The 17,160-nt window shown below is 46.6% G+C and overlaps 1 protein-coding gene across 7 annotated transcripts in view; it reads right to left on the reverse strand.

The window, feature by feature from the left end:
• Positions 1 to 17,160, reverse strand: part of SIN3A (SIN3 transcription regulator family member A) — an 822,316-nt gene that overhangs the window by 357,773 nt on the left and 447,383 nt on the right. For all 7 annotated transcript variants that reach the window (XM_085643842.1, XM_085643840.1, XM_085643838.1 and 4 more), the window contains one exon: positions 11,539 to 11,655. In XM_085643842.1, coding sequence (XP_085499968.1) covers positions 11,539 to 11,655 — 117 coding nt within the window. The remainder of the gene's footprint in view (positions 1 to 11,538; positions 11,656 to 17,160) is intronic.

The raw sequence follows: 17,160 nt of genomic DNA on the forward strand, positions 1-17,160 counted from the left end.
GTGGCCCAGAGGTTGCCAGAACATTAGCCCTTTTTCTGGCTGTAGATGCGATAATGGAGTCTGCTGTGACAGATCCCTTGGTGTATGGAGGGTCCTGAGAGAAATGCTTATATTTTTTCTCTGTTCTGGGTGTGATGGATCTGCATGTTGCAGGGTCCTTGAACGCCTCCTTCCCCTGGTTCATAACACTCTGAAGCATGGGGAGGAACTGGCTCCTAGTTTGGATGGGGAGCAGTGTCTCGAGTAAAAAGTCCGCTTTCGGTTTTTCCTCCTCTAGTTTCACGCCAAAAGCTGCAGCCGCGCTCTTAACGACCATGTTGTAAGCCCCAATATCATCTGGCGGCGAAGGCCTCGAAGGATAAGTCTCCACGGGCTCTTCTGGGTTTTCAGCATCGAGGTCCTGCCATTCCAGGTCTTGCGTCGTCGACGGCGCCGAGCCGTAGTTCGATTGCTGTTCCTCCTCTTCTTCTTCTCCCTCATAGTAGAGTTCATCTTCCTCTTCTTCGGGAGTTTTCGACTGCTCTTCGGCTTCGAACTCGTCCTGGTCTTCGACCTCGATAACAGACGATGGTTTCGTTGGGATTGTAAATTTCTTCATCTTTTCGTCAAACTCCTTCTTCCTTTAAAGGATGCTCTCCATCTCCGCCTCGAGCCTTCTCTTTTTCTTCTCCATTTCGGAGGCATGCTCGGCGTCGAGCGTTGGCCTTTTCGACGGAGCTTGCGTCGACGCGGCCTTGTCCTTCGCCGAACGACCAACCTCGTCGGCCTTTTTCGACGAACTTTGTTTTTCGGCGGCCTTCGGCACCTGGGAGTCCTTCTCGAAGGATCCGCTGGGCCTTTCGTCCTTGGATCCACTCGTGGTCGTCCAAATGTTCGGCGCCGGTGTTCCTTTCGAGGACTTAGACTCTGTTTTTCGAGAGTCAGTCTCTGGTTTTCGGGGCCCTCTCAGGGTTTTTGTGCTCGACGTCTCTCCTACCTTGTCAGACGTCTTCTTATCGGTCTCTGCGACCGTGGAGTCATCAGGTCCCTCGGCGACGTTGTCTTCATCGTCGGTGGAGAGGCCCAGGTCGTACAGAGACGGGACCTTACCCTTGCCTTCCATGTTGTAGTTGGCTCTCCTCTGCCTCTCTCTCACCCCGAGTGTCTTCGCTGTGAAGGCGGAGCAGGCGTTGCAGTCTTTGCTCTAGTGGTCGACTGGCAGGCAAAGGTTGCAGACCGGATGTTGGTCCTTCTGCGCGTACTTGTGGTGGCAGTTACGGCAGAATTTAAAAGGTGTTTTGTCCATTCCTGCGCTCAGTGTCCCTGAGTGCGCATTCTCCGTTGGACGTCGAAGATCTCGAGGTTCTCCTCCTTCGTCGTCGTCCCGGCTCGATGTTCTTTCTGTCTGTAGTCTCCTTTAATTTTCCTCAGATGACTCGTGCTCTTCTTCTTTCTTCGTTAGAACTCTGGAGCTTCTCGGTGACGATCCAGACCCGACGGCGGAAAAAAGAATCTGAAGATGGCGCCCCAAAGTAGGACTTCCGCAGGAAGCATGCCGACGTCACGAGAAGTACACCAAATGGTGGGACGTCGACGCCCACCTGGGCTACAAAAAAAAAAAAAAGACAAAAGAAAGACTACGATTCTGGACCCAACCACCAGACCGCGGAATAATGCAGAGCATAGTGAATCCAGAAAGATTCACGCTGCAAAACTGGAAGCTTGAAAGGTGGGATAACATTAAGGCAACACTCTTAAATAGGGACATTAAGAAGTTTTGGTCATTAGTGAGAGCAGACGGCAGTATAGAGAATTCAGCGTTAGAGCAAAACATCGCTGCAGCCGCATGGAAGTTGCACTTCCAAGTTCCCAATTCTTCTGAGGAACCCACAGAGCCCAAAGACGCAGCGTCTTTCGCAACTTTAGGGAATCTCAATGAAGACCCCCAATGGATTACTCTCAAAGAAGTTTTAGATGCAATTAGGAAGCTCCCGCAAGGAAAGGCCCCTGGTTTAGATAAGATCCCTGGGGACTTATTCAGGGAAGAACCTAACATCTCGGGACCCTATCTTTGGGCAATATTTAACACTATTTTGTTAGGCATGAAGATCCTAGATACGTATCATGGGGCCGAAATCTTCCCAGTCTTCAAGAAAGGCTCACCCTTCTTGCCCTCCAACTATAGGCAGATCAGCCTGATAGATGTCACCCAGAAATTGTTAACCAGGATCCTCCTTGAGCGACTCCACTCTTGGATGGAAGAGCGTGAAGTTCTGAGTGCGTATCAGGCTGGGTTTCAGAAGAATATTTCCACCATCGATCCGCTCTTCAGGCTCCAACTATTATACTGGAAGACGGTGTCAATAGAGGGTGGCAGCCTCTATTTGATATTCGTTGACCTTAAATCTGCTTTCGATCTGGTCTCCGAGCCAAACTGTGGGAGGTTCTTGAGCAGCTGGCTATCCCACCCTACCTGTTGTCACTGATTATGCGAATGCATACAGGCAACTTTGCCGAAGTCAGGTATGGGAAATCCGGAGAATTGACCCCCGCTTCCAAGTTAACAGTGGAGTGAGACAGGTGTGTGTGTGCTGGCCCCTACCCTGTTTTGCCTTTTTATTAACGCTCTGGTGGCCCAATTAAACGAAGTAACGGACAATGACGCCCCGAAGCTGGTGCAAGGTAGGGTGCCAGCAATGATGTTTGCGGACGACACTTTGCTGTTGTCCAAGTCCTCTATGGGCATTCAAAGGATCCTGGATAGTTTCTCTATATTTTGTAAAAATCGAGGGTTGGAGATTAACACAACAAAGATTAAATTCATGGTCTTCAACCCAGCCAAAACATCTCGCCCAAACCCCTCTTTAAATGGCACCTTGTTAGAGAGGGTGAATGTCTTCGATTACCTTGGTGTCACGTTGTCCGAAACATTCGAATGGGGCCCAAAACTAGACAAGGCAGGCTTGAGGCTAGTGCAGATGGTGGGGGGAATCACTAAAACCTTTGGGAATTCCCTATACAAACCGCCTGGCCCGGTTGCTGAAATATATAAAGTACAAGTAAGGAGTGCTGTAAAGTACGGGGCGGAACTATGGGGTCACCGCCCCTCTGGAGGATTGGCCAAAATAGAGAACCAATTTATGAGAAAGCTCTTGGGCTTACCGCCTAGCACTCCCCTCATTCCCCTGCGCCTGGATCTAGGCATCAAACTCATTGCAGAGGAGATTGGACTAAGACCACTGATCTTCTGGCGCAGACTGTGGGCGACCCCTGAACTAGCATCTTACCAAACAGAACTCAAGGGGGTCCTGGGACTTCTGGGGGCCGGACAATTGTCATGGTTCAAGTACATAAAAGAAGCATGCGCCAGAATAGGCATGCCTAACCTGTGGAGTAATCCCAAGGAAATGTTCCCGATAATATCTCGACTTCAACTTGTAAGAGCATATTGATCGCTCAAGCTAGTCGATCTGCAGGGTAACATCAAACTCAGGCACTTAAGGACTGATTTTCTTTACATGAAAGCTGAGTATCTCTTTGAGCCTTTTATGGATGATATACAGCCCTTTATGGCTAGAAAGCTGTATATCCAGTTTAGAATAGGGACCCTTTGTTGGGTGTCCCGCTTGCAACAGTCCTGATGAGACCGACATTCATGTTTTTTTTTTGCCCTGGCTACAAATCTGCCAGACGGCGTTGGCTCATACCATTTTGTAGAAACATGGGCTGTACACAGTGTTTGGAGGTCTATAGAATTCTAAGATGTGACACCCCCCCACCCCCATAGTTTTTACCATGTCCAGATTCCTCAATTCTATGTGGCACAGGCGTAGGGCCTTTTTAATACATCTCAGCAACCGTAAAAAAATGTCCCCCGCACTCGTCGTTTTTAGTTTTAACATTTTTATCTGGTTTTAATCATACTCGTTTTTAACTGGACAAACTAAAACGTTTCTCTGGCTATATTTTGTAACCTGTTATCAATTAAATTTGATCTCTCGTCTTAATAGAGCTTTATATGTATTTGTATTTTTTACTTTTTATGGCCTCTTCTGACCGAAATAAAGTTTGTTGAATGGAATGGAAATGCTATCCTAAGCAACTGCCAGAGGTTCATCTTGTTACAAGTATTCACCCATCACCTTTTGTGTTTGATGTACCGCCCTAAGTAGCCAAAGGTTTGCCCAGATGTGGGTCCCTTGCTCACTGTGCCACTGGAACCAAACTACACCCAACAGAAAAATGGTTTTGAGTTGCTTTTGTTCCTGTTAGGAGGACCTGGCTTGGGAGTTCGGGCTGGACTGTTCCTATTGGAGAAGCATCAAGATTGATTTGCATATTGCTGGGTCTAATCGAGATGGCATACTGGGCAAAAGAGCAATGTGTTGAAATGCTACTGCCAGTGACTTGTTGCACGCATTCTCCCATCACTTTTTGTGTACTTATTAGAACATCCTCATGTGCACCCGGTTGTAAATAGCAGTATGTTCAATCGTCCATCTTTCAGGCTGACAGTCACAAACCCATCGCTGATTAACTCCTCCTCCTAGTGGTCAAAGGGAGTCCTGGGATTTGGAGTGCAGTGTAAGCAATCACTCTTCTGAACAGAGACAAATGGCTCTTGGTTGCATGGATAACCAGTATTGTGAACAGCTCGGCGCCTAGTTTCTGTAGTAAAAACCACAACTTTAAACAGAAATCCAATCCATTCATCTTGCTGATATACAAAAACTGTACATATTTTCCTGCTGTCTAGCACCCAGATATTGTAAACACACAGCTATTAACAATGCCAGGCAAACAGGTGTCCTGTACTATAGTTAAGGTTTCCCAAGGTGTGAAGATTCTGTCGAAAAACCTGGGACTTGATCTCCCACTAATGAGCTTGCCGAAGACTTGTGAGGAAATTGCCAAAGTTGCTAACGCTATTCTCTTGGCATGTGTTCCACTACAAGTTGTAGATACATATAAAGCAATAGTTCACCAAGGATCTATTTAGCAGGAAATTATGGAATAAATAGCAGATCAAGTTACTTTAAGTTAATGACGAATCTCAAATCAGTAAATTAATGGCCTTGCTACTATATATGCAAACATCAAGTTAATTCATAACAATAATTAGTACAGATTGGCATAGTAAGGTTAGGTATCCTAAAGACGCAAACAAGAGCAAAATATACCCAGTGATCACACGGCAAGAAAAATCAGGAATACATGTATAGGTAATTAATCTAACGACTGATCTGCATAGTACGGTTGCTTGAACAGAAATAAAGCATCTCACAGAACAGGCCAACAAATGGTCTACGAATAAAAAGTTCTGAGCTGTCGATGTTTGACCCTCTGAGTCTGAGGTCACATTGGGACAGGGAAGACAACCTACAAATGCTATATTACAGAATAACCAGGGAGTGCCAAGGACCCCAGGAAAAGGCCACACAGCCTATTTGTACATGCCAAACTAACACCATCACATTTGTACACATGCCAAAAGAAATATGCTACTTACCAGTATGCATCTGTTCTTGGCATGTAGAGCTGCAGATCTACACACTATGCATAGATCGCCATCTGGTGTTGGGCCCGGATGTTTGCACTTGTTTTTGTCTTGGAAAGTCTTTGGAAGTCACGAGGTAGGTGACTCCTCTTTTGGATCATAGTGCGCATGGGCATCGGCTCCATCTTCAGATTGTTTTTCGCCAGCAGGGAAATGATGGAGTTTTGTAAGAAACAGGGAAGATGACCATGTATGCTGTATCTAAATAAGATAATACTGGAACAGATAAAGGTAGCCGGGGAGGCGGGTAGGCGTGTGTAGATCTGCAGCTCTACATGCCAAGAACAGATGCATACTGGTAAGTAGCATATTCCGTTCGAGGCATATGTGCTGCAGATTATACATCATGCATAGATTGTATAGCAGTTTCCCGTCCTAGCGGCGACCACCATTATCTGCTGCAGTAGTTTGAAATAGTGTTTTGAGTACAGCTTGGCCCACACTCGCTTGCTGTTTAGTTTGCACATCTACACAATAGTGTTTTGTGAATGTGTGTGGTGTAGACCATGTAGCTGCTTTGCAGATATCGTCTAAGGGAATATTCCCTAAAAATGCCATTGAAACCCCTATCTTTCGTGTAGAGTGGGCTTTAGGAGGAACAGATAATGTAAGTTTTGCTTTGTGGTAGCAAATTTGTATGCATTTAACAATCCACCTAGCTATCCCACAATTTGATATGGAGTTGCCCTTGTGTGGTGGTGAGAAAGACACGAATAGTTGTTTGGTCTTACGAAAAGGTTGTGTTCTCTCTATGTAGTATAGCAGTGCTCTTTTGACATCTAAGGCCATTTCTGCGACTGTTTGTGGCTGCAAGAAGAATACAGGCAGCTCCACAGATTGGTTGAGGTGGAAGGGAGAAATTACTTTAGGGAGGAATTTAGGATTAGTTCAGAGAACAACCTTATTATGATGCATCTGCAGGAAGGGTTCCTGAATGGTTAGAGCTTGTAGTTCGCTAACTCTTCGTAGAGAAGTAATGGCTACTAGGAAAGCAGTTTTCCATGTCAAGAACTGTAGCTCACATTTATGTAGAGGTTCAAATGGAGGCCCCATTAGTCTTGTGAGAACGATGTTTAAATTCCACACAGGTGAAGGTGGTACTCTGGAGGGAATGATTCTTCGGAGTCCCTCCATAAAGGCCTTTCTGGTAGGTACTCTGAAAAGTGATAGATGCTGTCTATTTTGTAGATATGCTGCTATGGCAGCAAGATGCAGTCTGATAGACGTGTAGGCTAAGTTGCATCTTTGGAGGTGTAGTAAGTAGCCTATGATGGGTTGGATAGACACATCTAGGGGATCAGCATTGTAGTTGTGACAGTATATTAAGAATCGTTTCCACTTGGCTGCATAGCATGCTCTAGTGGTAGGCCTTCTAGCTCCTTTAATGACGTGCATACAGTCATGAGGAAGGTTAAGGTAACCAAATTCTAGGACTTCAGGAGTCAGATCGCTAGGTTGAGCTGAGTTGGGTCTGGGTGTTGGATCTCTCCATGGTTCTGGGTTAAGAGGCGTGGAGAGAGGTGTAATTTTTGGTGCGGAACTAGGGATAGTTCCAGCAATGTGGTGTGCCATGGATGTCTGGCCCACGTTGGAGCAACTAGGATGAGCGTTAAGAAGTGTTGCTGTAGTTAGCGCACCACTAGTGGAATGAGTGGGAGAGGTGGAAAAGCGTACGCAAATCTGCCTGACCAGTTAATCCATATCGCATTGCCTTTGGACAATGGGTGAGGATACCTGGCGGCGAAGCTTGGGCATTTGGCGTTTTGTTGGGTGGCGAAGAGGTCTATCTGTGGTTGCCCCCACATTTAAAAAAACGATCAAAGAACTTTCGGATGAAGTTCCCACTCGTGGATTTGTTGTGTTTGACGACTCAACTGATCGGCTATTGTGTTTTGGACTCCTGGGACATGTTGGGCTAGGAGAAAAATGTTCTGAGGTATAGCCCACCTCCATATGCTCTGTGCCAGCTGAGAGAGCTGCAGAGAGTGTGTCCCACCTTGTTTTTGTATATAATACATGGCTGTCATGTTGTCCGTGCGGACTAAGACAGCTTTGCCTGATATGTGTTTTTGAAATGCTTTAAGGCTAGAAATATGGCTAGTAACTCCAGGTGGTTCATGTGGAGTAACTTTTGTTGAGGTGTCCACCTGCCCTTCATGGTGTGATGTAGTAGGTGAGCTCCCCAGCCGGAGAGCGATGCGTCCGCTGTCATGACCATCTGTGGAACTGGCTCTAAGAATGGTCACCCTTTGGAAAGGTTCTTGGTGTTCCACCACTGCAGAGAGCGATGGGTACGACCGTCTACCAACACCAGATCTGTTAGCTGACCTAGAGCCTCGTTCCATTGGCGTGCTAAGCACTCTTGGAGAGTACGCATCTGGAGTCTTGCATGAGGCACTATGAATATGCAAGAGGCCATCATCCCTATGAGTTGCATGAACACAAGCTGGAAGGGAGTGTTGCGGTTGAAATTTGGTGAGAAGAGCTTGTATGGTTGCTATCCTGGCGGGACTGGGATAGGCTAGCGCCCTTGAGGTGTCTATTGTGGCACCGAGGTATTGTTGCGTGTGGGACCGTTGCAGCTGGGACTTGGCGTGGTTTATTGTGAACCCCAGGTCTTGAAGTTTTTGAATAGTGGTGCGAGTGTGTTGTACAAACTGATTGTATGAGCGGGCTTTTATGAGCCAGTCGTCTAGATATGGGAAGATGTGTATGTGCTGTCTTCTTAGGTGTGCTGCCACCACTGCTCGGCACTTGGTAAACACTCTTGGTGCTGTGGTGACTCCGAATGGGAGTACTTTGAATTGATAGTGCTGACCGTCCACTACGAATCTGAGATATTTTCTGTGAGCGTTGTGAATGGGAATGTGGAAACAGGCATCCTTGAGGTCTAGGGTAGCAAGGAAGTCGCCCTGTGAAAGCAGAGGAAGGACCTGCTGAAGAGTGACCATGTGGAAATGGTCTGAGTGTAAGTATAGGTTTAGGGGTCTGAGGTCTAGAATAGGCCTTAGAGAGCCGTCCTTTTTTGGTATGAGAAAATAGAGGGAGTAAACTGCCTGGTTTTGTTGGTGCAAGGGAACTGGTTCTATTGAACTTTTTTGTAGGAGGAAGATTACCTCCTGCTTTAGCCGTAACAGATGCCATGTGACATTGGACGCTGTTTGGGTGGTATGTTTTGGGGGGTACATTTTAGTTCGAGACAGTAGCCTCATTGAATTATCTGTTGCACCCACCTGTCTGAAGTGATGTTTGCCCAGGCAGGGAGGAATTGGTGGAGTCTTCCCCCGACTGGAGTGGAATGGTCTGGGGGAAGTGGAGGGAAGTCATGGGGTGGGGGTAGAGGCAGAGCGGGAGTTGTTGTTTTTGCCTCTGCCTTGGTTGTTGTTCCCCCTGTAACCACCTCTTTGGTAACCTCTAGTAAAGGTGGAATGGGTGGGAGCCTTGTAAGGAGTTGGGGTGGCTATCAGAGGAGTAGCCTCTGTGGGTGCTTCTGAAGGATGAGCGACAAAAGGACCGTCTGGGAGCTTGCGACTGCAAGGCTCCCATAGATTTGACTGTCTGTATCCTTTTTCATTTTTTCAAGTGATACATCCACATTAGGGCCAAATAGGTGTTGCTCATCGAATGGCTGATTGCGTATGGAACTCTGGACTTCAGGTTTAAAACCCGAGATGCGTAACCAGGCATGCCTACGCAGAAGGTCACTGGTGTTTATTGCCCTTGAGGCGGTATCTGCTACATCTAAGGCACAACGGATGGAGGTGTTAGTGATGGTTTTACCTTCCGTTATGAGTCCATTGGCCCTGTTTTTATACCTGTCAGGAAGGTGCTGCATTATGGACTCAAGCTCATCATAATGTGCCCTGTCATACCTGGCTAACAGCGCTTGGGTATTGGCAATGCGCCATATGTTTGCTGTCTGTGACGCCGTTCGTTTGCCAGAGGCGTCCAGGAGTTTAGATTCCTTATCTGGTGGTGGTGCATCACCTGATGTTTGGGAATTGGCTCTCTTCCTTGCATTGGAGACTACAAGGGAGTCTAGAGGTGCGGGGCCTTTACTGTTGGCTGGATCAGTAGGGGCAGCCCTCTACTTTTTTTCTATTCTCGGGTTGATGACTCGGGCCCTGACTGGGTCTTTAAAGACCTCTGGTGCATACTTGATGACCCCTTTAAGCATGGGTAAAATTGAGGTGGACCTTTGTGTGGTGTCAAAAGTGTCCATGAGAAAATCTTCCTCCACGGGGTCTGTATGAAGGGCAACCCCGTGGTACTGGGCAACCCTGTGGAGGAGCTGGTTGAAGCCGATATTGTCCCCTGGAGGGGAAGACCTGGAGGGATAGATGTCATCTTGTGGGGTGTAAGGGATGTCTGGGACACTATAATCATCCCAGGGGTCTGGGGAGCCAGTAGGGGTAGGGTCCCATAGGGGTTGATCGTCTGCACCTCCCCCTGCATCATCTGAGGTGTTGTCATCATCATCATCTACTGGAGTAGGTGATGGTGTAGGAGAGTGGTGGTGAGGAGGAGGAGGAGGAGGAGGAGGAGGCAGAGGAGAAGGGATCCTTAATGGAGAGGTAGCAAAGTCTCTCTTTTTGGGTGGTGGAGCCGGTGCAGGCGTATCTAGGGGTCTTTTCTTGATGCTAAGCATTAAGTGACCAGTCTTCGGATCCTTCACAAGAGTTGTTTGGGCAGGATCTGGGCGAACCAGTTCTTCTGTGGGAGGCAGATCCTTCAGAGCCGACGGTTTGGGTGCCGTAGGCTTTTTCGGCGCAGACTCGGCAGCGGTTCTGGGTTTGGAACCGTGCAGTTTTGCAATGTCTTTGTCCGATGGAACCGGTTGTTTCCTTGGTTCCGAGGTCTTTTTCGGCTTCAAAGCATGCGAGTCGGGGCCCTTTGGTGGCAGTTTTTTTGCTCGGCTCAGAGTGTGTTGTCAGTGTCGAGGAGCCAGTGCTAGTCTTCGGCGCCGATTGCTTAGATGTCAAAGCAGTGGTCGGCGTGGATGAGGAAGAGGACGACTTATTTTTCGGTGCCTGTGTAGGTTTTTCGGCACCGAGGGTAGGCTGACTCGAGCCCGAGTCACCTGAAGGCTTTGTAGGCTTCTTTACCGGGCCCGAAAGCAGGGCATGGGAAGCAGTCTCTCGGTGGGCACCTGGGCCCGAAGCCTTTTTTGATAGTGTCGAGGGGGGTTGGGGTCGACATCTGTACTCATGGCCTTCTGAGCTGGAGTGATGTCTTCGATGTCGGAGTCATCTGCTTCGGAGGCGCTGGCAAGTCCTTCTTCGACCCGCCCCTTCTCTGGCACATCGACGCCTTCTTGGAAGATGTCGTCGGGGATCGAAGATGACGAGCGAGCCATTGTTCTTCTAGCTCGTCGGTCCTGGATCGTCTTCTTGGAGCGAAAGGAGGTGCAAGCTGGACAGTCTCTGGCCTCGTGCTCCGGTGAGAGGCAGAGGTTGCACACCTCATGCAGGTCGGTGTGGGGAAACTTCGACCCACATCGAGGACACTTCTTGAACGGCGTCCTTTCCATGAGCCAGAAGATGAGGCCCAGGTAAGCCTGAAGGCCTTCGTCAATGACCGGAATCGAAGAGTTCGAAGTTGAGTCGCGTGGATTGGGAAAACGCGATCGAGACAATACCGTCGAAAAGGGAAGGATTGCACGTCGAAAGAGAAAACCGTTAACGGTTCCGAACTGGAGCGCGAGAAACACATCTGAGCCCGATGGCGGAAAAAAACAATCTGAAGATGGAGCTGATGCCCATGCACACTATGATCCAAAGGAGGAGTCACCTACCTCGTGACTTCCAAAGACTTTCCAAGACAAAAACAAGTGCAAACATCCGGGACCAACACCAGATGGCGATCTATGCATAATGTGTAATCTGCAGCTCATATGCCTCGAACACTAATATACATCAATAACTCTACAAGCAATGCACTCAATATTTGAATGGTAGTTTTCCCAGTCACCCAAAGACACACAATACATAAAAGTGCCTCACCTCAAACCGCTCATCCTCACACCTGTAGATATGTTCCTCGTACTGGGTCTTTTTGGAACTGACAAATGTAGAATCCTCAGACCAGGAGGGGAAGGACACCCACGTATCGTTCAGAACCTTTGTGGGGAGAACAGTAAAAGAGGGTACAAAATGAGTGAAGAGCATGGACCAACAACAGAAACCCAAATAAACTATTTACTTACCTTTGGTAACGCCTTTTCTGATTTATATTCTAACTGCAGATTCCTCACCTTTAAAATATGTTCAAATGTCAGAACGGATTCGGAAGAACTAATGGGTATTGCTCCCCTGCTCTTGTAGGTGGCATCCTGCAACTCTGCAATCACTTTGCTTAGCCTTGAAAGTAACGAAAGGAGGCGCATAGAAGCCCCACCTATGCCGGTTTCCTGTCAGTTTCTTTCTCAGCTCTGTCCCTCTGAGTTAAATAACACTTAGCGATACTAGTGTGCAGATTTGTAGCGATAGGACATTTTTAGATAGGAAAAGACCATTCCTCAGAACAGGGGAAGAGGGAGGGAATTGGCAGTTAGATAGAACAAACTAGGAAGCTGGCTCTGTATATACTATACCAAAGTAAGGTATAGCGTACAGAGTCCAGTGGATCACTAAAGGCTTACAAAGGTAAAAGTAGATAATACCTTACTCTCTATTTGTGGTAGTGTAGGCAAGCAGTGAGGCTCTATCAGAGGGTAGTGTTAAGCATGTACTGTACACACTCAGGCAAGAAATGATGATTTTGAAAGCTTTTTCCAAACAAGACTTTCGGAAATTTGAAAAATTGTCAATCAAAAATTCTGAATTCTAAAGACAATTTAGGAGTTTGGTCGTGTGATCACGTGTTGACCAAGTCAGTCCAACAAATGCAAAATTGTAGACACTACCGCTGATCCACCAATGTAGGAAGAAGGCTCTGTATATACTATACCAAAATAAGGTCTAGTGTGCACAGTCTAGTGGATCTCCCAAAGGTTTATAGAGGTAAAAGTAGACAATACCGTATTCTCTATTTGTGGTAGTTTGAGCAGTAAGGCTTTATTAGAGGTTAGGGTTAAGCATTTATTGTACACAGTCAGGCAAGAAATGTCACACACTCAAAGACTAAACTCAGACCAATTGTTTGCATTAAAAATATTTTTTAGTTGTATTTTATTTTTAGAACCAAGCAGGACCCGGTGCAGGTAAATAGAATTGTACTTTCAAGACAGATTGATCAACAAGCAAACTGGATGAGAATGACTTTTATTACAGGTTTGTAAAATGTTTAACTACAGTTGAAATTGCTTTTAAGTACTTTTTAGAGCACTTTTTGGATTACTTTTTGTACTCATTGTGATATGCCTAGATATCATACTGGGAAATTCCCTAGATAAAAAGTAGGTAAAACACCCTCAACACTTAAAAGTTTTTCAGAGGAAAACAGTCAAAGCAATCCTATGGAGAAAAATGAGGTTATCGGTTTGAATTGAAGAAGATTTATATCGCGCATGGCTGCCTCAGCACCGAGGCGTCCCAGCGCCACCCAAGTACAGATGACCAAGGAACAACTGAAGAGAGGAATTATGCCGGGAAGAGCCAGGTCTTTATGGCTTTACGAAACGCAAGGTGGATCTTGATCCCTCTGATGGACACTGGGAGAGAACTCCAAAGTCTAGCTTCTAAAACTTTAAACGAACGGCCTCCAGCTCTGGCTCTTAGGACTCGAGGAGTACATGCAAGCACTTGGTCTGCTGAGCATTGAGGGCGCCTTGGGATATAAAGCGTTAGCAGATCAGCCAGAACCAGAGGTGCTTGGTGGGTCAAAATGTTATGGCGATGCACAGCGTCTTAAACTGAATTCTTTTTTCAATTGGCAGCCAGTGTAGCTTAGGTAAGAGCTTGGAAACGGAGCATGATTTCGGGAGCGCTAGAAGAATGCGAGCTGTCGCATTTTGTATTCTTTGAAGGCGCTCAATACTGGATTTATTGGCGCCTAAGTAAAGCGACTTTCCGTAATCAAGCCTAGACAAAATCGTGGCCTGAATGATAGTCTGGCGAGTTTTGGACTCAAAAAAGCAGAGTAGAGGTTTTAGTCCACGCAAGAGTCCAAAGCAGGTCCCTGCAACAGATTTGGATCGCGTGCCAAAAGACAAACGACTATCAATCCAAAATCCTAGGTTTTTAACTGCCTCTTTAGGTAAGGGTTCCGGTTTTAGCTTATCTGGCCACCACTGCTCTGACCACAGATCACAGTCTCTCCCAAACAGTAGTATCTATGACTTACTTGCGTTCAGCTGCAAACAGTTTGCGGCCATCCAATCAGCGATCGCTAACAAATCCTCCTTAAATTTAACGAGGTTGTTTTTACATTTCTTGGAAAAAGCAATAACTAATTGGGTGTCGTCGGCATACACCACCAAGGACAGCCCTCTGCTTTTAGCTACGATGGCTAAGGGTTGTACATAAATATTAAAAAGCATAGGGCTCAATATAGAACCCTGCAGCACCCCATGTTGCAAGGCATACTCTCGGGAGTGGAAGGGTGGCACAATTACCTGAAAGGTTCTGCCCGCCAAAAATGATCTGAACCATGCCAAGGCCGACCCCTTAATCCCCATCTCCTGCAAACGGCTCATTGGTATCTTGTGGGAAACAGTGTCGAAGGCGGCACTTAAATCAAGAAGGATTAAGGCCGCAGAGTTTCCCTCATCAAGACAGCTACGAATTTCCTCCGTAACTGCCAGTAAGGCAGATTCGGTGCTGTGGCGGGACCTGAAGCCGTTTTGAGAAAGGTCCAGAATTTCATTTTGTTCAATAAACTCTGAGAATAGCATATACATGCGATTTCACCGCCTTGGCCAGGAATGGAAGTTGTGATATGGGACGGTAAGAAAACAAGTTACTTACCTGTAACTGTAGTTCTCCAGTATTGGAAGCTTTCATATATTCACATGCCTGAATCATTCCCCGTAGTCGAGACGGGAGTCTCCGGTATATAAAAAAGCAATGCTTAGTTGGATAGCAAACTGAAAAGAGGCCTAGGCCCATTTCCCTTTTGCAACCCATAACCTTCGTTATGTAAAAGAGACCAAATTTGTCCCTGAACAACACTCCTGAGAGAACCGTTTGCCCCTCAGATTTTCCTGCACTTGTGCCTTAGACATGGTCACATGTGAATCTATGAAAGCTTCCAATACTGGAGAACTACAGTAACAGGTAAATAACTTGTTTTCTTACTCCAGTATTGGAGCTTTCATAGATTCACATGACTGAATCGGAATAAAGAGCAGTAAATCAGAGCACATTTTTTTGTCACCAATAAAGGAAGGAGGGATGGTAAAGAGGGCTCACCGTCACTGGAAAAGGTTTCTCAGTACTGCTTGTCCCACTGCCACATCCTTCTCTGCAGCTGCATCGAGGCAGTAATGTCTGGTGAAGGTGTGCGTACTCTTCCAGGTAGCAGCTCTACAGATATCCTGGATAGGTACTCCCGCAAACAAAGCAGTGGAGGTGGACACTGCTCTTGTAGAATGAGCACGAACACGTGCATCAACGGCTTCCCAGCCGCCCGATGACAATATTGTATTGCACTTGAAATCCATCGGGCATTTCCCCTCTTTGATAAAGGAAAACCCTTCCTGGGTGCACTATTAGAAACAAACAGTTGAGAAGACTTGCGGAAAGGCCTTGTCTTTTGCAAGGAGAACTTCAGACAGCGCTGAACATCTAGTGAGTGAAGAGCTTTTTCCGCTGCCGTTGACGGTTGAGGGAAAAATCTCTTAAGGATCAGTGGTTCATTCAGATGAAAGTCTGTTGGCACTTTCGGAATGTAGTTAGGATTAGTCCTGAGAACGATCCTGTCCTCCTTAAAATGTAAGAACGGTTCTTGTGTAGTGAGGGTCTATATTTCCCCAACTCTCCTGGCTGAAGGGAGAGCTATGAGAAGAGCTACCTTCGAGGATAGAAATTTTAGGTCCGCCCTGTGAATTGGTTCGAAGGGCTGCTTCATCAATTGAGATAGAACGATGTTCAACTGCCAAAGAGGTGGAGGTGGTTTTATGGGAGGAAAAGTTCGAAATAGTCCTTTCATGAACTGTTTCATGATTCTTTCGGACCACAACTGAGGAAGTTCTTCTATATCGAGATATAGCAGCGAATAATAGAAGCATGGGCCAAACCAGATTTTGCCAACATTAAAATATATGGGATAATTTCATGAGCCGCTGAGTTGAAAGGATGAATCTTAAGCTCTTGGCACCACAAACAGGACCTCTTCCATTTCATCTTATATGTCCTGTTTGTACTGTCCGCTCTGGCATTTGATAATATATTTCTGCATTTTGATGAAATATCTAGGTGTTGAAATTTGCAGTGTTGAGGAGCCAGGCCGCTAAGCGTAGTGATTTCGGATCTGGATGAAGCACTTGTCCCTGGGACATCGTCAAGAGTGACTGTATTGGTTGTAGGCGAATCGGGTGAACCTCTGACAGTAGGAGTAACTTCATGAACCAGTGTTGTCTGGGCCACCACGGAGCTATCAGTATTATTTTGCACGGTTCCATCTTTATCTTTGTAAGACCACGTGGCATGAGGGAAATCGGAGGAAAGGCGTAGGCAAAGACGCCTGAACATGCCATCAAAAACGCACTCCTCCAAGATCCCCATTGGTGATGCCAACTTGCGAAGAACCGGCATTTTTTGTTCTGAGCTGTCGCAAAGAGGTCCACTGTCGGTACTCCCCATTTGAAGAAGGTGCTTTGTAAGATATCCTGGTTGAGCTCCCACTCGTGGCAGGTTGACTATAGTCTGCTCAGTGTCCGCTTTGATATTTTGATCCCCTGGAAGATGTTCCGCTTTTAGAGACACTCCATGTTTAACAGCCCATTCCCATATTTTTTGTGCTTCCTTCGACAGGGAGAGTGATCTTGTACCCCCCTGTTGTTGAGATAATGCATCGCTGTTGTGTTGTCTGTCCTGATTAATACAGCTGATCCTGGTATCCTTGGCAGGAAAGCTAGTAATGCCAAGCCCAATGCTCTGAGCTCTAGCAAGTTGATATGAAGTTGTTGTTCTTGCAACTTCCACTGACCTGAAGGTCCTGAAGGAATGCTCCCCACCCTTCCAGGGATGCATCGGTGGTAATCACTAGTAGAGCCAGTTCGGTAAGGAAGGAAAGAAAGACCCACTGGAATATTTCTTTTCTGGGTCCACCACGCTACCGCCTGGACCATGGCCGGTGTGATTTTCACCATATCGTCGAAGGATCCCTCTGCTTGATGCCATTGCTGATCCAGTTGTTCCTGTAAAGGACGCATTTTCAATCAGCAAAAAGGAACAAGAGGAATGCAAGAGGACATTGTTCCTAGTAGTTACTTGTAACGGCGTACTGAAAGATACTTTTTTCTTACAAATGCCTGGGAAAGAGATATTAGTACCAATTGCCTCTCTATGGAGGGAAATGCCTTGTTTACTGTGGTGTCCAGAATTGCTCCCAAGAACGTGATGTTCCTTGAAGGTTGAAGGGATGATTTTTCCGCATTCAGAGTCAGATCCAGTCTGGCAAACAATTGTACGCATGCTACTGTTGATGCATGGGCTGATGTTAGTGATGGCGCTTTGACTAAC

The sequence above is a fragment of the Triturus cristatus genome, chromosome 3_1, assembly GCF_964204655.1.
Source record: "Triturus cristatus chromosome 3_1, aTriCri1.1, whole genome shotgun sequence".
In the NCBI taxonomy this organism is placed as follows: domain Eukaryota; kingdom Metazoa; phylum Chordata; class Amphibia; order Caudata; family Salamandridae; genus Triturus; species Triturus cristatus.